The 22,375-nt window shown below is 35.6% G+C and overlaps 1 protein-coding gene across 2 annotated transcripts in view; it reads left to right on the forward strand.

Annotated features, from left to right (window-relative positions):
- Positions 1 to 22,375, forward strand: part of LIPI (lipase I) — a 72,491-nt gene that overhangs the window by 15,278 nt on the left and 34,838 nt on the right. For both annotated transcript variants that reach the window (XM_070786495.1, XM_019965214.2), the window contains exons 3-5: positions 1,193 to 1,301; positions 10,169 to 10,270; positions 21,541 to 21,630. In XM_070786495.1, coding sequence (XP_070642596.1) covers positions 1,193 to 1,301; positions 10,169 to 10,270; positions 21,541 to 21,630 — 301 coding nt within the window. The remainder of the gene's footprint in view (positions 1 to 1,192; positions 1,302 to 10,168; positions 10,271 to 21,540; positions 21,631 to 22,375) is intronic.

Consider the following 22,375-nt stretch of genomic DNA (forward strand, 5'->3'; position numbering starts at 1 on the left):
AGTGGTCTTTTCTATACTTAATACATATGTACATCAAAGTGTGGAACTTGTGAATATTAAATACAGAAGTTTAGGAAAAGTCTAATGTTAGATAAATTTCTAACAGTGCTTTTCCTTGCAATGGCTCCATATTAATAATGAAGGATGAAAAATTCAGTAGCACTATAGTTGAGAGTGATACTCCCTGGAGGTTGCAGGTACTGGTCTGAGAAATTTTGAAGAAAATTATCACCCCATGCCTGGGAAATCAGAATCTAGTTTCTCCTTAGAATAAATGTTCCACATCTTTCTATCAGCCATCAGATGTGTGACTGTGTAGACTGGACCATGACCTGCTTCCTGAGAGTGTAAGAGAATATAATAAGAGAAATTCTCCCTTGTTTAAGCTCCTAATGTTACCATACCTGTGATCAAAACTTGGGCTTTGAAAATTTGACTCCTTTGCTCTCCAGCAGGAGGGAGGAGGCAGGTGGGCTGCACAGAGTCTATGGGGTCGCACAGAGTTGGACACGACTGAAGCAACTTAGTAGCAGCAGCAGCTCTCCAGCTTGTAATCAGGAGAAGTCACTTAAAATCCCTGCATCTCATTTTATCATCTCTAAAGTAAGGGTGGATATTCACATTGTTCAGTCTTCCTCAAGTTTGGACACAATTTACAGATAAAACAAGGAGGCAGGTTAGGTTATATTTTGAAGTTAAACAGACCTGGACTTGAAATCTATCTTTTTCCCTTATAGTAATAAGTATATATGACTTTGGGCAATTCACTCTAAAACCATATTTATTAAGCATTTAATAGGTGCTAGGGGAAGTTTTAGGCAATGGATAAAAATAAATAGCTCATAGGACTTTGTGAATATTAAATATGAGATTTATATAGCACTTATCAAGGTCACTAGCACAAAGTATCCAAATATGTTTTATTTTTATTATTACAAAATAATTAAATATATTATTTTACATATGCTTTTCTAGATAAAAATTTAATGGTATTAATATGTAAATAAAAATCAGATATTTTATTTAAAAAGTTGAACGAAGATATAGTTGTTTAAAATTATAAAATTGTATTCCCTGTCTCCCAGAAGTGGACTAAACCAGAAAAAATAATGATTTTTAGAACACTGATGCAACGAGGCATAATTTATGACTTTCTGAAATGAAAATTGTAACACTGCATTTTGAATTGCAGAAGCATGGAGCATCTCTTGATAATTTTCATTTCATAGGTGTGAGCTTAGGGGCTCATATTAGTGGATTTGTTGGAAAGATATTTCATGGTCGAGTTGGAAGAATAACAGGTAAAATATTTTTAAATTATATTTATTTATTTTAAGTGTTTTTGATAAAATTAATGGTTTAGTATACTTTTAAGTTTCAGAAATTGTTACTTTATTTAACAGGGGCAATATTTAAGCAATGGAAACAATGCACAAACGTTCATCATTTTTCTATATTATATTCAAAGACTGGTCTTTGTTTTAGTTAGACTCTGAAGGCTTACTTATTCCTTAACCAAACTTAAGTGACCCATACAGAAATGGAAGGGGAATGATTTATTTTTGCATGTGAATTAATTGTGCATGTGAATTTTAAGGAGACCTTATTGTAACAATCCTGAGGAAAATTTTACCCATTAGAATTTTTACACATGCAAAACTTTTTTCATGTATTAACCAATAATATAACCTGTTATCATATATTTAATTTTTAGAAACTTTGATGTAATTTAATTATTTTGAAATTTTTAGTTGAACACGTGAAGAGAGAAACAGGAGTTGGTATTTATACCTGGGAGATTCTGGACCCCAGTTCTCACTGTATTTCCTTAACAAAGTTACTGCCTTCATAAAGCTTAGTAACCAAATAATGCTGACATGGATTTTCAGGCCTCCCTTTAGGAATGGCAGTGATTTTAAAACTAGAAGGATAGTATCTTTTCCCAGTTAATTTAACTTTCTAGAATTATTGAGATCTATTCCAAGAAGAATTATAATTATTTAAAATGTTAATACTAGAGTCTTAAGCAAAGGGGGAGGGGAGAAGTGAATACATTGTTTATAGATATTTAGAGTCTTTAAAGACCTTAAGTATACCTTACTTTCTTTGATCAGTCTTAATTTTATCTTCCTTATAAAGGATGTGAAAATTGAGGATAACTGAATAAATTCAGGAGGGTCAAAAATTTAGTAACATCTAAGCCAGGATTTATACAAAGATCTCTGGCATCCAAAGCCTATTCTCTTTCAACCACCATACTAGCTCAGTTTGAACTGTTGATCAGCCTACTTTATTTTAAGGTGTGTTTATTCACATATTAGACTAGTTAGAATGGCTCCACATGCCAAGCAATCATCAGAGTTTAAAAGCCAGCAAACATGTTGGATCTACATCAGGGCAATTTACAGGAAGAGAGAAATTTCTGCTTCATTCAGTTATGTCGGATCTAACAACCACTGGATCATAGAAAAAGCAAGAGAATTCCAGAAAAACATCTACTTCTGCTTCAATGAATATGCAAAAGCCTTTGTCTGGATGGATCACAACAAACTGTGGAAAATTCTTAAAGAGATGGGAATACCAGACCACCTTGCCTGCCTCTTGTGAAACCTGTATGCAAGTCAAGAAGCAGCAGTTAAAACCAGACATGGAACAACAGACTGGTTCAAAATTGGGAAAGGAGAATGTGAAGGCTGCATATGGTCATCCTGCTTATTTAACTTATATGTAGAGTACATCACGTGAAATGCTGGGCTGGATGAATCACAAGGTGGAATCAAGATTTCCATGAGAAATATCAGCAACCTCAGATATACAGATGACACCACCCTTATGGCAGAAAGCACAGAGGAAGTAAAGAGCCACTTGATAAAAGTGAAAGAGGAGAGTGGAAAAGCTGGCTTAAAACTCAACACGGCGGAGGAGTAGGACGGGGAGAACACTTTCTCCCCCACAAATTCATCAAAAGAGCATTTAAACGTTGAGTAAATTCCACAAAACAACTTCTGAATGCCGGCAGAGGACACCAGGCACCCAGAAAAGCAACCCAACTCTTCAAAAGGAGAGAGAAGAAATACAGCTCCACCCACCAGAACACCGACACAAGCTTCCCTAACCAGGAAACCTTGACAAGCCACCTGTACAAACCCACACACAGTGAGGAAATGCCACAATAAAGAGAACTCCACAAACTGCCAGAATACAGAAAGGACACCCCAAACTCAGCAATTTAAACAAGAATGAAGAGACAGAGGAATACTCAGCAGATAAAGGAACAGGATAAATGCCCACCAAACCAAACAAAAGAGGAAGAGATAGGGAATCTACCTGATAAAGAATTCCGAATAATGATAGTGAAATTGATCCAAAATCTTGAAACTAAAATGGAATCACAGATAAATAGCCTGGAGACAAGGATTGAGAAGATGCAAGAAAGGTTTAACAAGGACCTAGAAGAAATAAAAAAGAGTCAATATATAATGAATAATGCAATAAATGAAATTAAAAACACTCTGGAGGCAACAAATAGTAGAATAACAGAGGCAGAAGATAGGATTAGTGAATTAGAAGATAGAATGGTAGAAATAAATGAATCAGAGAGGATAAAAGAAAAATGAATTAAAAGAAATGAGGACAATCTCAGAGACCTCCAGGACAATATTAAACGCTACAACATTCGAATCATAGGGGTTCCAGAAGAAGAAGACAAAAAGAAAGACCATGAGAAAATACTTGAGGAGATAATAGTGGAAAACTTCCCTAAAATGGGGAAGGAAATAATCACCCAAGTCCAAGAAACCCAGAGAGTCCCAAACAGGATAAACCCAAGGAGAAACACCCCAAGACACATATTAATCAAATTAACAAAGATCAAACACAAAGAACAAATATTAAAAGCAGCAAGGGAAAAACAACGAATAACACACAAGGGAATTCCCATAAGGATAACAGCTGATCTTTCAATAGAAACTCTTCAAGCCAGGAGGGAATGGCAAGACATACTTAAAATGATGAAAGAAAATAACCTACAGCCCAGATTATTGTACCCAGCAAGGATCTCATTCAAGTATGAAGGAGAAATCAAAAGCTTTTCAGACAAGCAAAAGCTGAGAGAATTCTGCACCACCAAACCAGCTCTCCAACAAATATTAAAGGATACTCTCTAGACAGGAAACACAAAAACAGTGTATAAACTCGAACCCAAAACAATAAAGTAAATGGCAACGGGATCATACTTATCAGTAGTTACCTTAAACGTAAATGGGTTGAATGCCCCAACCAAAAGACAAAGACTGGCTGAATGGATACAAAAACAAGACCCCTACATATGTTGTCTACAAGAGACCCACCTCAAAACAGGGGACACATACAGACTGAAAGTGAAGGGCTGGAAAAAGATTTTCCATGCAAATAGGGACCAAAAGAAAGCAGGAGTAGCAATACTCATATCAGATAAAATAGACTTTAAAACAAAGGCTGTGAAAAGAGACAAAGAAGGTCACTACATCCAAGAAGAAGATATAACAATTATAAATATATATGCACCCAACATGGGAGCACCACAGTACGTAAGACAAATGCTAACAAGTATGAAAGGAGAAATTAAAAATAACACAATAATAGTGGGAGACTTTAATACCCCACTTACACCTATGGATAGATCAACTAAACAGAAAATTAACAAGGAAACACAAACTTTAAACAATACAATAGACCAGTTAGACCTAATTGATATATCTATAGGACATTTCATCCCAAAACAATGAATTTCACCTTTTTCTCAAGCACACATGGAACCTTCTCCAGGATAGATCACATCCTGGGCCATAAAGCTAGCCTTGGTAAATTCAAAAAAATAGAAAGCATTCCAAGCATCTTTTCTGACCACAATGCAGTAAGATTAGATCTCAATTACAGGAGAAAAACTTAAAAATTCCAACATATGGAGGCTGAACAACATGCTGCTGAATAACCAACAAATCACAGAAGAAATCAAAAAAGAAATCAAAATTTGCATAGAAACGAATGAAAATGAAAACACAGCAACCCAAAACCTGTGGGACACGGTAAAAGCAGTCCTAAGGGGAAAGTTCATAGCAATACAGGCATACCTCAAGAAACAAGAAAAAAGTCAAATAAATAACCTAACTCTACACCTAAAGCAACTAGAAAAGGAAGAAATGAAGAACCCCAGGGTTAGTAGAAGGAAAGAAATCTTAAAAATTAGGGCAGAAATAAATGCAAAAGAAACAAAAGAGACCATAGCAAAAATCAACAAAACCACAAGCTGGTTCTTTGAAAGGATAAATAAAATTGACAAACCATTAGCCAGACTCATCAAGAAACAAATGGAGAAAAATCAAATCAACAAAATTAGAAATGAAAATGGAGAGATCACAACAGACAACACAGAAATACAAAGGATCATAAGAGACTACTATCAACAATTATATGCCAATAAAATGGACAACGTGGAAGAAATGGACAAATTCTTAGAAAAGTACAACTTTCCAAAACTCGACCAGGAAGAAATAGAAAATCTTAACAGACCCATCATAAGCACGGAAATTGAAACTGTAATCAAAAATGTTCCAGCAAACAAAAGCCCAGGTCCAGACGGCTTCACAGCTGAATTCTACCAAAAATTTAGAGAAGAGCTAACACCTATCCTGCTCAAACTCTTCCAAAAAATTGCAGAGGAAGGTAAACTTCCAAACTCATTCTATGAGGCCACCATCACCCTAATACCAAAACCTGACAAAGATCCCACAAAAAAAGAAAACTACAGGCCAATATCACTGATGAACATAGATGCAAAAATCCTTAACAAAATTCTAGCAATCAGAATCCAACAACACATTAAAAAGATCATACACCATGATCAAGTGGGCTTTATCCCAGGGATGCAAGGATTCTTCAATATCCACAAATCAATCAATGTAATACACCACATTAACAAATTGAAAAATAAAAACCATATGATTATCTCAATAGATGCAGAGAAAGCCTTTGACAAAATTCAACATCCATTTATGATAAAAACTCTCCAGAAAGCAGGAATAGAAGGAACATACCTCAACATAATAAAAGCTATATATGACAAACCCACAGCAAACATTATCCTCAATGGTGAAACATTGAAAGCATTTCCTCTAAAGTCAGGAACAAGACAAGGGTGCCCACTTTCACCATTACTATTCAACATAGTTTTGGAAGTTTTGGCCACAGCAATCAGAGCAGAAAAAGAAATAAAAGGAATCCAAATTGGAAAAGAAGAAGTAAAACTCTCACTATTTGCAGATGACATGATCCTCTACATAGAAAACCCTAAAGATTCCACCAGAAAATTACTAGAACTAATCAATGACTATAGTAAAGTTGCAGGATATAAAATCAACACACAGAAATCCCTTGCATTCCTATACACTATTAATGAGAAAACAGAAAGAGAAATTAAGGAAACAATTCCATTCACCATTGCAATGGAAAGAAAAAAATACTTAGGAATATATCTACCTAAAGAAACTAAAGACCTATATATATAAAACTATAAAACACTGGTGAAAGAAATCAAAGAGGACACTAATAGATGGAGAAATATACCATGTTCATGGATTGGAAGAATCAATATAGTGAAAATGTGTATACTACCCAAAGCAATTTATAGATTCAATGCAATCCCTATCAAGCTACCAACAGTATTCTTCACAGAGCTAGAACAAATAATTTCACAATTTGTATGGAAAGACAAAAAACCTCAAATAGCCAAAGCGATCTTGAGAAAGAAGAATGGAACTGGAGGAATCAACCTACCTGACTTCAGGCTCTACTACAAAGCCACAGTTATCAAGACAGTATGGTACTGGCACAAAGACAGAAATATTGATCAATGGAATAAAATAGAAAGCCCAGAGATAAATCCATGCACATATGGACACCTTATCTTTGACAAAGGAGGCAAGAATATACAATGGATTAAAGACAATCTCTTTAACAAGTGGTGCTGGGAAATCTGGTCAACCACTTGTAAAAGAATGAAACTAGAACACTTTCTAACACCATACACAAAAATAAACTCAAAATGGATTAAAGATCTCAACGTAAGACCAGAAACTATAAAACTCCTAGAGGAGAACATAGGCAAAACACTCTCTGACATACATCACAGCAGGATCCTCTATGACCCACCTCCCAGAATATTGGAAATAAAAGCAAAAATAAACAAATGGGACCTAATTAACCTTAAAAGCTTCTGCACATCAAAGGAAACTATCAGCAAGGTGAAAAGACAGCCTTCAGAATGGGAGAAAATAATAGCAAATGAAGCAACCGACAAACAACTAATCTCAAAAATATACAAGCAACTCCTACAGCTCAACTCCAGAAAAATAAACGACCCAATCAAAAAATGGGCCAAAGAACTAAATAGACATTTCTCCAAAGAAGACATACAGATGGCTAACAAACACATGAAAAGATGCTCAACATCACTGATTTTCAGAGAAATGCAAATCAAAACCACTATGAGGTACCATTTCACACCAGTCAGAATGGCTGCGATCCAAAAGTCTACAAATAAAAAATGCTGGAGAGGGTGTGGAGAAAAGGGAGCCCTCTTACACTGTTGGTGGTAATGCAAACTAGTACAGCCACTATGGAGAACAGTGTGGAGATTCCTTAAAAAACTGGAAATAGACCTGCCTTATGATCCAGCAATCCCACTGCTGGGCATACACACTGAGGAAACAAGAAGGGAAAGAGACACGTGTACCCCAATGTTCATCGCAGCACTGTTTATAATAGCCAGGACATGGAAGCAACCTAGATGTCCATCAGCAGATGAATGGCTAAGAAAGCAGTGGTACATATACACAATGGAGTATTACTCAGCCATTAAAAAGAAAACATTTGAATCAGTTCTAATGAGGTGGATGAAACTGGAGCCTATTATACAGAGTGAAGTAAGCCAGAAGGAAAAACATAAATACAGTATACTAATGCATATATATGGAATTTAGAAAGATGGTAACAATAACCCTGTGTACGAGACAGCAAAAGAGACACTGATGTATAGAACAGTCTTATGGACTCTGTGGGAGAGGGAGAGGGTGGGAAGATTTGGGAGAATGACATTGAAACATGTAAAATATCATGTAAGAAACGAGTTGCCAGTCCAGGTTCGATGCATGATACTGGATGCTTGGGGCTAGTGCACTGGGACCACCCAGAGGGATGGTATGGGGAGGGAGGAGGGAGGAGGGTTCAGGATGGGGAACACATGTATACCTGTGGCGGATTCATTTTGATATTTGGCAAAACTAATAGAATTATGTAAAGTTTAAAAATAAAATAAAATTAAAAAAAAAAACCTCAACATTCAAAAAACTAAGATTATGGCATCTGGTCCCATCATTTCAGTTCAGTTTAGTCGCTCAGTTATGTCTGACTCTTTGTGACCCCATGGACTGAAGCACACCAGGGCTCCCTGTCCATCACCAACTTCCAAGTTTGCTCAACTCATGCTCATCAAGTTGGTGATACCATCCAACCATCTCATCCTCTGTCATCCCCTTCTCCTCCTGCCTTCAGTCTTTCCCAGTATCAGGGTTTTTTCCAATGAGTCAGTTCTTCATATCAGGTGGCCAGAGTATTGGAGTTTCAGCTTCAGCATCAGTCCTTCCAATGAATATTGAAGGTTGGTTTCCTTTAGGATTGACTGCTTTGATCTCCTTGTAGTCCAAGGGACCCTCCAACACCACAGTTCAAAAGCATCAATTCTTCAACACTCAGCTTTCTTTATAGTCCAACTCTCACATCCATACATGACTAGTAGAAAAACTATAGCTTTGACTAGAGACCTTGGTCAGCAAAGTAATGTCTCTGCTTTTTAAAAGCCTGTTTAGGTTGGTCATAGCTTTTCTTTCAAGGAATAAGCGTCTTAATTTCATGGCTGCAGTCCCCATCTGCAATGATTTTGGAGCCCCCCCCCCCCAAAATAAAATCTCTCACTGTTTCCATTGTTTCCCATCACTTGTTGTGATCCGATCCCATTACTTCATGGCAAATAGATGGGGAAACAATGGAAACAGAGACTTTATTTTGTGATTTCCTAAAGGAAATCAGCCCTCAATATTCATTGGAAGGACTGATGCTGAAGCTGAAGCTTCAATACTTTGGCCACAAGATATGAAGAGCTGACTCACTAGAAAAGATTCTGATGCTGGAAAAGATTGAAGGCAGGAGGATAAGGGGATGACAGAGGACCAGATGGTTGGATTGTATCACATACTCAATGAACATGAGTTTGAGCAAGCTCCCAGAGATGGTGAAGGACAGGGATGCCTGCTGTGCTGCAATCCATTTTGTCACATAGAGTTGGACATGACTGAGTGACTGAGCAACAACTATTCAGTCATGTGGGCCAAATAAACTAGGGTTAATAGAAGACTGAGATAAGCAACATTATATTTTATTTTTAAAATATCTTTTTAAGATAATTATTGCCCTATTGAATAGATGTTCTCAACGCATTTCATTTCATCTCTTCCTCAGCATTTTTTGATACTCTGCAGTAGATCATGAGTCTAGAATTTTATTCAGAATTCTGAATACACTAGAAATAATATTATCTTTTATAACATTTTTAATATATTTTTTCTTTTTTGTGTGCAGTAAACTTTTCTGAGAAATGAATGATAAGCTAATAATAAATATGTTTTATTCCACAGCTCAAATTGCACTTAAAATCATTTTAGACCTTTCAATATACCCAGGATGAGCTGGTATGGAATGAGGTTGAAGATAGGACCAGGATAATATTTATTATTTTCCACCCTCAGGAGGAGGAGTAGTTACTTTCTATTAAATAGAATTTTACTACCAGCATATTCGTAATTACTTGTTAAATGAATGTCCTAAAGAAAGCCACAATATTTTGTCAAGGTATGTGTAGTGTGGCTTGACATTGCATCATTGATAAACTCAAGATTGGGAATAATGTTATTCAAATAAAACAGATAACTTGCTATTCATCTAATTTAGTTTATCTTTAGATATATTTTTGGACAGGTTTAAACTTGTTATGTTTATAATTAATAATAATGCAAGCGTGTGATAATAACTCTGTAATATAACTTGTTTAATATATTAATAATTTCTTGAATTTCAGGTCTTGATCCTGCTGGGCCACAGTTCTCTGGAAAACCATCAACTGGCAGATTAGATTACACTGATGCAGATTTTGTGGATGTCATCCATACTGATACCAATGGTAACAATGCAGGATTTATTTCTTACTTATTTGAAAATGCAAAAAGAGACATGGACACTGGGGAAGAGGAAAAGGAAACAGTAGTGGATGAAGTGTTAAGTCTGAAATTATATGATTATTATATTTCCCACAAGCAACATTTCTTAGAGTTAGTTTATTCTGTGGTGTAAAATGACACCCTGCACTTAGTTTTTAGGAACTGTCACATCATCCTAAAAAACAGAAATTTGATAAAAAATTATACTTCATCCTTTCATTCTATCAACAGTTTTATTGATTTGATCACAATTTCCCCCATGCTTAATGTTCCTGATATATTTAGGTTACTCTTCTCTCTTCTCATTTTATCACTTTGTTGTATATCAACTCAAACTGAGCGCATATATTGAAGCACAGAGAAAGAATAATTTTCCCTAAAGATTTTAAATTATTTTCCTCTAAATGTCTAACTCAATATTGACAGTTTTGGTCAGAGTACCTTGGACAAACACTTTCCGGAAATATTTTAGATGGCCCTGATCTCCTTCCTGTATTGAAACTGATATTGAGTACTTCTTATATACTAATCTCTTTAAATTACTTATGTGGATTAATTTTGGAATGCTCCTAAATCCCCATGAAATAAGTAAACATTTTCATCACCTTTTTGCTGACGGAGAGGCTTGGGTCAAAGTGACAAAGTCAGTAAGAGGCAGAGTTACAATTTGAAATAGTGTCTTTTGATTCCGGTATCTTCACTTCACCAGTATGTTGCTCAGATTAACTAGTAATTTACATGTGTTATGGTTGGTGGCATGGGAAAGATATAGTGCCATGATACAGACAGGAGAAAGTAACCCAAAGATGGTTCCCAATTCGCTGTTTCTTCAGGTCTGTTTTCTCTTTGACCCAGGTAATTTATTTGCTCCTATATTATCCTGAGTTTACTCTGGGAGAATCGATATCAGTGATTTTGTGAGATATAAATACCATTAATGCAATAGGTGACAAGTTTTCAACTTCTATGTCTACATGCCAGTGTGCTGAGCCTATAATCAGAACAATTATGCTCTTTATTTGGAATGTAAGTTCATCTACATCATACAGGGTCATTGTCTAAAGTTTCGTAATTCTAATATGACACCCTCAGCCTTTTATGTCTTCCTAATCTTGAGCCCTTGATATCACCTTAACATTTCCACACACGACAGCACCAGGTGCTCTGCAGTTCTTTTGAAATTCCAGCTTCAGTTCTGCTTATGGCCTTTTGAATTAATGTTTCATACATTTTATTGCTTTTTGTTTGCATTTTTTAGTTTTCTTAATAAAATTTTTGGATTGTCTTATAATCGGAGAAGGCAATGGCACCCCACTCCAGTACTCTTGCCTGGAAAATCCCATGGAGGGAGGAGCCTGGTAGGCTGCAGTCCATGGGGTTGCGAAGAGTCTGACATGACTGAGCGACTTCACTTTCACTTTTCACTTTCATGCATTGTAGAAGGAAATGGCAACCCACTCCAGTGTTCTTGCCTGGAGAATCCCAGGGACCGGGAAGCCTGGTGGCCTGCCATCTATGGGGTCGCACAGAGTTGGACACGACTGAAGTGACTTAGCACAGCATAGCATATTCTTAATATCTTTTGATGACTCAGTTCATCAAATATGACTTGCCACTAGGTGCCATAAATTGGCACCTTTAATTGATCTTTTTATGGCTATCACCAGTGAGGAACACAGATTTTTGATACTACATATTCACTGGTTTCAAGGAATCCCTGAATAAGATACTTGAGGTCAGCACATAACCTGACAGATTTCTCTTTCCTGAAATACTAACCCACGAGTGCATTTTATACTTGCCAGTAATTCTTGTCTTTATTCAGATGTTTATGTTAAAGAAGCTATGTTGCCTTTAATAATTGTTGATTACATAATCTGAATAAATATTCTTTCTGGGATATCAGGAAAAAAATTATGAGTTCAATATCCAGAACATTAAAAAAAACAACAACACTCCAGGGAGGTGAACTGGTCATTTGGAGTCACTTGTCTCATGGATAGTTTTTCTGATGTAGAGAGTATGAAAAGTGTTTTTGAAACCCTCATAAGATGTTGTAAAACATCTTATGCTATCTTTTTAGACCCCAAAGGGTAGCACTGTGCTGCTGCTGCTAAGTTGCTTCAGTCGTGTCTGACTCTGTGTGACCCCATAGACGGCAGCCCACCAGGCTCCCCCGTCCCTGGTATTCTCCAGGCAAGAACGCTGGAGTGGGTTGCCATTTCCTTCTCCAATGCATGAAAGTGGAAAGTGAAAGTGAAGTCGCTCAGTCGTGTCCAACTCTTCGAAACCCCATGGACTGCAGCCTACCAGGCTCCTCCCTCCATGGGATTTTCCAGGCAAGAGTACTGGAGTGGGGTGCCATCGCCTTCTCTGGGGTAGCACTATAGAAGTAACAATAAGCTTGAAACAAACCAGACTTTTTATAGTCTGGTTTATATAGCAAGCTTTTAGTAATTCAATGTTATCCAGAAAAACCTCACATATTAAGTTGTGTTTAAGGAGTTCTTACATTATCAGACCTTCTAGGTATCTGATAGAAGCAAATGATAGTCCTTTATGTACAAGGATCATGTCATCTGTGGTCTCAAATTATTTTTATAAATATATTTTAAAATGTCCAGCATCCATTGGAGATAGCCAGGTACACTTGAAGCAAGAAACACATATGAGAACCAAGAAACAATAGTTAATAGAAAAAAAAATAGTTAATAGAAACAGACTCATAGGTATCTGACTATTGGAATAATTCTACACTGGCTAAAATGTGCTTATTATTTTCAAAGAGATAGATAAGATTGGAAATATCAGCAGAGAATGATATTTAAGTATAAATATGACCTATTCTATTTGATAAAAATAATAATAGTTTTTAACCTAAGAAGTAAGTTAATTGACAATTTTTGAGTGGGTTTAACAAAAAATTTGAATCAGGTACAAAGATAAAGCATGTGACTTGGAAAATTGGTGATAAGTCTATTTCTAGAATGAAGAAAAAAGATCGAATACAGAGCAAAAAGCAAATAAAATAGACAATACAGAGAGGTAAGAGGTTCATAGGATAAATAGCAAGAAGGTCAATCATATTTCATTCAGATTCCAAATAAAAGGAGAGAAAAATGCAACAGAAGTGATATTTAAGGATAATATCTCAGAATTTCTAAAAACTCAGGAATTATAATCAATCACAAAATTGAAATGCATAGTTAATTCCAGTGTGAATAAATAGACAAACTCATTGAGACATATGATGATAAATTTACAGAAAAGACCACATCAAAGCATATAACATAAAATTAAATGAATATGTACACCCGTGGCAGATTCATGTTGATGTATGGCAAAACCAATACAATATTGTAAAGTAATTAGCCTCTGTTAAAATAAATAAATTTAAATTTAAAAATATTAAATCAATAAAGATCTAAATTACAACTAATTTCTCAAGAGAAACAATGAAAGTTAAGAAAGAGTAGAGTTATATTTTCAATATGTTGAAAGAAAATAGCTTCCTAGTATTGCAGTGTGTTTCAGGAAAAAAATGAAACTATACAGTTTCAGACAAGTATACACTGAGATAAATTATCATCAAAAGAAGGAAAACTATCCTTTTAGGGCTATTCAGGAAGGAAGAGCATTGAAAATGGTAAAACATACTTCAGTTTAAATGAATATTGATGGCATAAAACATTGTCATTGTTTTATAGAATTTGGAATGTATAGAGAATTAAAATACAAAAATAGTATATTGTTAGGGCTGTTAAATGAAGTTCAAGCATTCTTTGTTCCTTAATTATATGTAAGAAAGTTTAAAAGTAATTGTCAACATTTGGTGTTCATAAATCAAGGCTTTCTGTTAAATCTCTAGGTATTTAAAAAGATAAAAAAGTATATAAGGATACATGACTTCCATGCTAATGGAGGACAAAAGTGAAACAGTTGTGTTTAAGTCCAAAAGAAGGCAAGGAGAGAAAGAATCACATAAAGCAGGCAAGTAAATAAAAGTAAATAATGGGAACACTAAACTGAGCTATACCATTAAATGTAAGTATTTCATAGAGCTGGAAGCATAAAGAGTAATATTCTCTATAATCAAATTAAACTATAAATAGATAAGAAAAATATAAGTTGATAATCCATATATTTATAGAACAAACATAGTTTTAGATAACTAATGAGGGAAGAATAAATAATAGAAATATAAAATATTTTAATTCAATGATATTAAAGTTACTACATATTAAAATTTGTTGGAATCATGACTAGAAGTAAATGTCCAGCTTTTAATACAGATATTTTAAAAGACTAAAAAAATCAATAATCTAAGCATCTATTAAACCTAGACAGTGTGGTAAAAAGCAGAGACATCACTTTGGTGACAAAGGCCCCTATAGTCAAAGCTATAGTTTGTCCAGTAGTCATATATGGATGTGAGAGTTGGACCATAAAGAAGGCTGAGTCCCCAAGAATTGATGCTTTCCAACGGTGGTGCTGGAGAAGACTCTTAAGAGTTCTTTGAACAGCAAGGAGATCAGACTAGTGGATCCTAAAGGAAATCAAGCCTTAATATGCATTGGAAGGACTAATCCTGAAGCTGGAGCTTCAATACTTTGGCCACCTGATGGGAAGAGTTGACTCATTGAAAAAGACCCTGATGCTGAGAAAGATTAAAGGCAAAAGGAGAAGGGGACAACAGATGTTTAGATAGCATCACTGACTCAATGGACATGAATCTGAGCAACTCTGGGAGACAGTGAAGGACAGGGAAGCCTGGCATGCTGCAGTCCATGGGGTTGCAGAGTTGGTGATGACTTAAAGACTGAACAACAACAACAAAAAGCATCTATCTTCAGAAATTAAGAATTAATCAAAAAGCACACCTATAGATATTGAGAAAGAAACTAATAAAAATGTATAAAAATGGAATAAAAAGTCAATTAGAAATGATTCAAAAAGCCAAAAATTTGTACTTTACTTCCAGATTAAGTGGTCCTTGTAGAGAAAAAATAGGATGAGGGGAGAAAACAGTATCAATACAAGTAAAGGAAATAGTGTTATAGATACTATAGGTATTAAAATCATTGTAATACAATATAATGAGTGACATTTAAGATAAATACGAAAATATATTACCATATGCTATGATATATAAAGTAGAAAAATTCTTATGAAAAAGCAAAAGCATTTTCTGACAAATGAAAAGGGAAAATTTGAAGAGTTTTATAATTATTGATGAGACACTTCAATTTAAATCCTTCCAACTAAATACTCAGGCAAATTTTTGTTTTCTACTAAATAAATAAGTGATAAATAAGACCACTTTTACACACACTTTCAGGTAATAAAAAATAAATAGGAAATGGTTTGTAAATGTTTGAGAAGGCCATCACAAACTTAATATCAAAAGAAAGACACTGAAGAAAAGATAGTTTGCTGGACATTCTCTGTTAAAAACAAAGATGCAAAAATTCTGTATCAAGTATCACACTAGTAAACCAGCAACATATAAAGTTGGTATCAAATCACATCCAACTTGGATTTATTATTAAGAAGTTAAGTTAGTTTACCATTCAAAAATCAACTTCTTAATTCATCTCATCAAAAGAAGAGAAAATTCATTTAGTGATCTCATGTAAATGCAGAAAAAGCTCTAGGGAGGATTTATGTATGGGAAAAATTGACAAATTGGAAACAAAAGTAAAAGTCCACAATCTGGTAAAGCATATCTATCCAAAAATCAATAGAAAATGTCATATTGCCAATGGAATATGGACGACTTTCTTTTTGAGACTGGGGACTGGACAAGGATACCGTCCTTGTCATTCTGCAGCAACATTTAATTGTATGTCTTCAGTGCAGTAAGGGGAGAAATGTATTAAAAGATATGAATATAAAATCATTTCCAGATGATATTTTGCATAAATAGATAACCCCAAAGAATCTCTAGATAATTAATTAGAATTCACAGGAAAAATTAGCAAGGTTGTTGAATATAAGTTATATATACAAAATTCAATTCTTTCTAGAAACCAGCTATGCTGCTGCTGCTGCTAAGTCGCTTCAGTCGTGTCCGACTCTGTGCGACCCCATAGACAGCAGCCCACCAGGCTCCCCCGTCCCTGGGATTCTCCAGGCAAGAACACTGGAGTGGGTTGCCATTTCCTTCTACAATGCATGAAAGTGAAAAGTGAAAGTGAAGTCGCTCAGTCGTGTCCGACTCCTAGCGACCCCATGGACTGCAGCCTACCAGGCTCCTCTGTCCATGGGATTTCCCAGGCAAGAGTACTGGAGTGGGGTGCCATTGCCTTCTCCGTGAAACCAGCTATAGGACTTAGCAAATAAAATTCTAGAATTATGCCGTTGTAATATAGCATCAGATCAGATCAGATCAGATCAGTCGCTTAGTCGTGTCCGACTCTTTTCGACCCCATGAATCACAGCACGCCGGGCCTCCCTGTCCATCACCAACTCCTGGAGTTCACTCAGACTCACGTCCATCGAGTCAGTGATGCCATCCAGCCATCTCATCCTCTGTCGTCCCCTTCTCCTCCTGCCCCCAATCCGTCCCAGCATCAGGGTCTTTTCTAATGAATCAACTCTTCGCATGAGGTGGCCAAAGTACTGGAGTTTCAGCTTTAGCATCATTCCTTCCAAAGAAATCCCAGGGCTGATGTCCTAATAACTCAATAAAATTGCATAAACACATTATGCAGAAAAGCGCTAAACATTGCAGACCAAAATACTGATCAAAAGATAGTAAACCACATATACAAACATGAATATTATATACATGTCAATTTTTTGCAAGCTAACTTGCAGCCCTAGTGCAATCTTTATTAAAAGCCAATCATTAAAAAAAAATAACCTCACAAGCTAATTATAAGATTAATGTGAAATGAAAAGGGTCAAGTACCATTGAAGTATTCTTGAAGAAAAAAAGCACAAAGACTTGTCCTTCTAGTTATTAAATCTTATGGTAGTAATGAAGACAGTGTCATATTAGTGTTCAGTTCAGTTCAGTCAGTTCAGTCGCTCAGTCGTGTCCGACTCTTTGCGACCCCATGAATCACAACATGCCAGGCCTCCCTGTCTATCACCAACTCCCGGAGTTCACTCAAACTCCTGTCCACTGAGTCAGTGATGCCATCCAGCCATCTCATCCTCTGTTGTCCCCTTCTACTCCTGCCCCCACTCCCTCCCAGCATCAGAGTCCTTTCCAATGAGTCAACTCTTCGCATGAGGTGGCCAAAGTACTGGAGTTTCAGCTTTAGCATCAGTCCTTCCAATGAACACCCAGGACTGATCTCCTTCAGAATGGACTGGTTGGATCTCCTTGCAGTCCAAGGGACTCTCAAGAGTCTTCTCCAACACCACAGTTCAAAAGCATATTAGCGTAAGGGTAGACAAAAAAGTCAGTAAAGTAAAATACAGAGTTATGAAACTTATTAGATTTATTATGATTTTGATACTGCTGGACAGTATGAAAATGATTCTCACTTTTTCTGGGTTTCATTTTTTAAATTGAAGAATAGTTGATTTACAATACTGTGTAAGTTTCAGATACACATCATAGTGTTTCTGTTTGTTTGTTTTATAGATTATATTCCACAATAGGTTATTATAAGATATTGGATATCATTCCCCATGCTATGCAGTAAAGCCTTGTTGCTTGTCTGTTTAATGTATTAATCCCATGCTCCTAGTTGTCCCTCCCCCTATTTTCTCCCCTTTGGTAGCTAGCCCCTTTGGTAGTTTTGTTTTCTATATCTGTGACTCTGTTTCTGTTTTTTATATACATTTATTTGAATTATATTTTAGATTGCACCTATAAGTAATATCATATAGTATTTGTTTTTTCTTTGACTTATTTCACTATGCATATTCTCTAGCTCTATCTACGTTGCTGCAAATGGCAATATTTCACTTTATTCACTTCTTAATCCAGTAATCTGTTGATGGGCACTTTAGTTGCTTCCTGTCATGGCTCTTGTACATAGTACTATCATGAACACAGGGGAGCATGTATCTTTTTAAATTAGTGTTTTAATTTACTCCAGATATATACCCAGGAGTGGAACTGCTGGATCAATGGTAGTTCTGTTTTTAGTTTTTTTTTAAGGAACTTTCATGCTGTTTTCCATAGCGGCTGCACCAATTTATATTCCCTACAATAGTGTATGAGGGTTCCCTTTTCTTAATGTCATCTCCAACATTTGTTATTTATAGACTTTTTGGTCAGTGGTTCTGAGTCAGTCAATTGAAAACTCTAAATGAAATAATACGTTTCCAATGCCCATAAAACACAAAATAGGAAAATATCGGAAATATATAGGAAAATTCTTTTCCAGTAGTGAAAGGAAAAGCAATAAACATATTATGAACTATTATTTTAAAAATATTCATAACATAACATTTTTCTAAAGTGTGCATGAAAATCCGTAACCCAAATTGAAACATTAAGATGTCTTGATTGTATTAAAATTAAGAACTCATTAAAGAACCCTTCATGAAAGCTAACAGCAAGCCAAAACAGGAAAACTGGTAAGTAAGTCGTGTACATCAGTAATAAAGAAAAATGGAACTTAATTAAATCAAGACTTGATCAGACATTTTACAAAAGGGAAATTCTAACTAGGCACTGGAAAGTTCTTAAAATCTTCAGTAAGCAGAAACATTTAAATTAAAACCTCATGTAATACCACATGCCTACCAGAATGACTAAAATTAAAAAGCCTAATAAGACCATCTATTGGAGGATATGTAAAACAGCAGAGATACTTGTATGTTGTTTGGTAGTGGTATAAATTGGTACAACCTCTTTGGCAATTTATTTAGGATCATTTATTAAATTGAATATACTCATATTCTATAACCAGCAACTCTATTCCTAGGTATGTGACCAACACATGTGCTTTCAAATATGCATTAATGTGTGTGTTCAAGGATGTTCATAGTATTAACACATATTAACCTTAAATTTGAAACAACATATGTCCATCAACAGAAGAATGGATAAATAAGTTGTGGTATGTGTGTCAATGAAATAGTGTATAGCAATGAATGATTACAAATGAGTGACTACATTTATACCTGACAATGTGGTCTAATATCACAAATATACTGATAATTGAAAGAAGCCAGACACAAAAGCATGCTTGAAATATGAGTCAATTTATATGTATTTCCACAATGAGCTAAAATAAAATATATTGTTTTGGAAGCTTCTTTTTCAAGAAAAAGTGGTTTTTATTTTTATAGAAAAGTAAGGTGCTGGTTATTGGGTTATTTCCTGACATTGGTTTGGTAGCTAAGTGGCTGCTTGCTTTATATTCATTAATTAATCTTTAGTTTTATGTCTTATGTTCTTTTCTGCATGGATGTGTTATATTTTACAATAAAAAGAAAATTAAAAAAAAATATCTGCTCTCCCCACCCTTCTTGAAACCAAGAGAATGAATGGCCCAAGCAGACTCAACTGCCCTGCCCCTTCCATCTGATAAAAGGGAAATGACATGCCTGAATCAAGGGCTACTTGTAAGTTAATAATAAATATCTTTTGCTTCTTCCTGATTCCTGAGCAGTCTTCTTAGTTTTGATTCTACTTCAGATGCAGATTGGAGAAAATGATGGCTCTAAACCTGAAACTCCCTAGTTTTAGAACTCTTATGATGAGTTCAAATATGAGGAATTTTTAAAGATCTCCAAAATTATTGGGCTTCATGGGGGTTATATTTAGAAGACTGTTCATCCTTACTAAAATTCCACAAGCTAAGTGGGGGGTGGAATGGAAGGAGGAGTTGGTTAGTTTATCCTTACCACTGACACAGTCAAATCCTATATGCACTTCCCTGGATTCCAGGGAATTCTGAGGAAGTCACCCAAGTTGCCTTTTGTCTCTCCTTATACCCTGTACCCCCTTCCCTGTAATCCTCATGCCCAGTGTCCCCATGCCCTGGTAATGCCTCACCAGCTGTTACCTTGTTCTGATACTAACTGGAACTAAATCAAGTAGCTGCATCTTGATCCTTACTGTCAAGACTCAAGTACTTATCTTTGCTGCGCTCAGTCTATTGCTGATCTCTCTCAAGAGTTCATTATGTTGTAAGAAATTTCTTGAAACCCAAGCTAAAGCATTGTTATCTTACTTGGCAGTGAGATCACAGTCCCAAATATTCTGAGCTTGCTACCTTTTTTTTTTTCAATTTCTATGGCTCCCCTAGGTTACAGACCCCATATTGGTTAATGTACCTAGAAATTGCGCCTCCCCTAATGTCCCAAGGTTCTACAGATACAGTTGGCTGTCCGTATCCATGAATGTGGAACTTGTGGGCAAGGGGTGACGACTGTGCTGTACCACTTTATATAACGGACTTGAGCATCCTCAAGTTTTCATGTCTCTGTGGGAGAGTGGGAGATGGAGGGGAGTTCCTGGAACCAATACCCCATGGATGCCAATGGATGAGTGTATACAGAAGTTTTTAAATCATAGCTACATGTTTCATGTCACTCTGGCCCAACTTGTTCCAGTTGAAGTAGCATCTTTTGATTTTTCCAGTTAGTGAGTCATCAAATGCTATTCATTATTATCCAGAATGAGAGTGAATGATCACACCTAAAAAGTCCTAAATGACTTAGCTTCATTTCCTCCAGTGCTCTCTCTCTCACACGTTATACCAGATAAACTGGATTCTTTAAATAGCCTGTATGCACACAGATACCTGCTTGATTCTGCCTCACTCACATCCTTCACACTTCACATCTTTGTTCAATTCTCACCTCCTCAGTAAAAAATTTCCCAAACTATTTAAAAGTCCAGCCTACCACATTCACTGTCCCTTATTCTGCTTAATTTTTCTCTGCAGCACTTATTATCTGACATACTGCATTTTTACTTGTTTATGATGTCTCTCTTCCACTAGGATGTAATTTCCACTACAATGAGGATTTTTTGCTCTTCCTTTTTCAATTGTATTGATATATTCATAGCACAAATAACTGTTATGGGCCCATAATACACTGATCACATGTAAATGTATTAAATTAATGAAATGTAATTTGCATGAGAAGTTAAATTGAAGAAATAATACCCCAAAAATTCTCTTTTGAAAAAGAGAATTTTTTTTTCAATTCACATTTTGAATTACTGTCCATGAATTTTATAGGAAACTTTGTTTTATATGTGTTGCTGAACTGATTATATATACTTTGTGATTCTTGGGTCTTTTCTTCTCAGGTCTAGGCATTAAACAACCCTTGGGACATATTGATTTTTATCCAAATGGAGGGAAAAAGCAACCTGGCTGTCCCAAATCAATTTTTTCAGGTATACAAAAAATATTTTAGAATAAATTGTGCATGCTTCAAAAGAATGAAAGAAAATCAGTTTTTTTTTTTTTTCCTTTTTAATATGTGGTCAACAGTTTTTTCACCACTGCTGATCATTCAGGAGTTATTGGTGGAAATGATCTAATTTGATCCTTCTGAGTTCATAAATGTTACCAGTAGACATCTCATTTGATTATGGATGAAACCTACTATCCTATAGGTTTATCATTTTTAGTTTATCAGTTTAAACAGAAGTTTAAACAGAAGTAGACATCTCATTTGATTATGGATGAAATCTATTATCTTATAGGTTTATCATTTTTAGTTTATAAGTTTAAACAGAAGTTATGTCAGTGAAGAAGCATGTGTAGCTGAAGTATCATATAACACAAGTTTGGTTTCAGGATTTAATTTTTACCATTGTTGTTGTTGTTTAGTTGCTAAGTTGTGACTGACTATTTTGTGACTCCATAGACTATAGCCCACCAGGCTCCTCTGTCCATGGGGTTTCCCAGGCAAAAATACTGGAGTGGGTTGCCGTTTTCTTCTCCAACCATTACCGCAGTATTATTGTGTGTTATTCACAGATTATGAACTCTTGCATTTGGTCATTCTGTGCATAAAGAGCTAAACAACTGCTCTCTGTGTGGAATTTGGCTTACTTTAGAGCCACGGTGAGAAATGTCCTGAGATCTACAGTGGGAACTGGTCAAGAACCACATCTTTAAAGGCCACAAAAAACT

This window comes from Bos indicus, chromosome 1, assembly GCF_029378745.1.
Source record: "Bos indicus isolate NIAB-ARS_2022 breed Sahiwal x Tharparkar chromosome 1, NIAB-ARS_B.indTharparkar_mat_pri_1.0, whole genome shotgun sequence".
NCBI classification, from domain to species: domain Eukaryota; kingdom Metazoa; phylum Chordata; class Mammalia; order Artiodactyla; family Bovidae; genus Bos; species Bos indicus.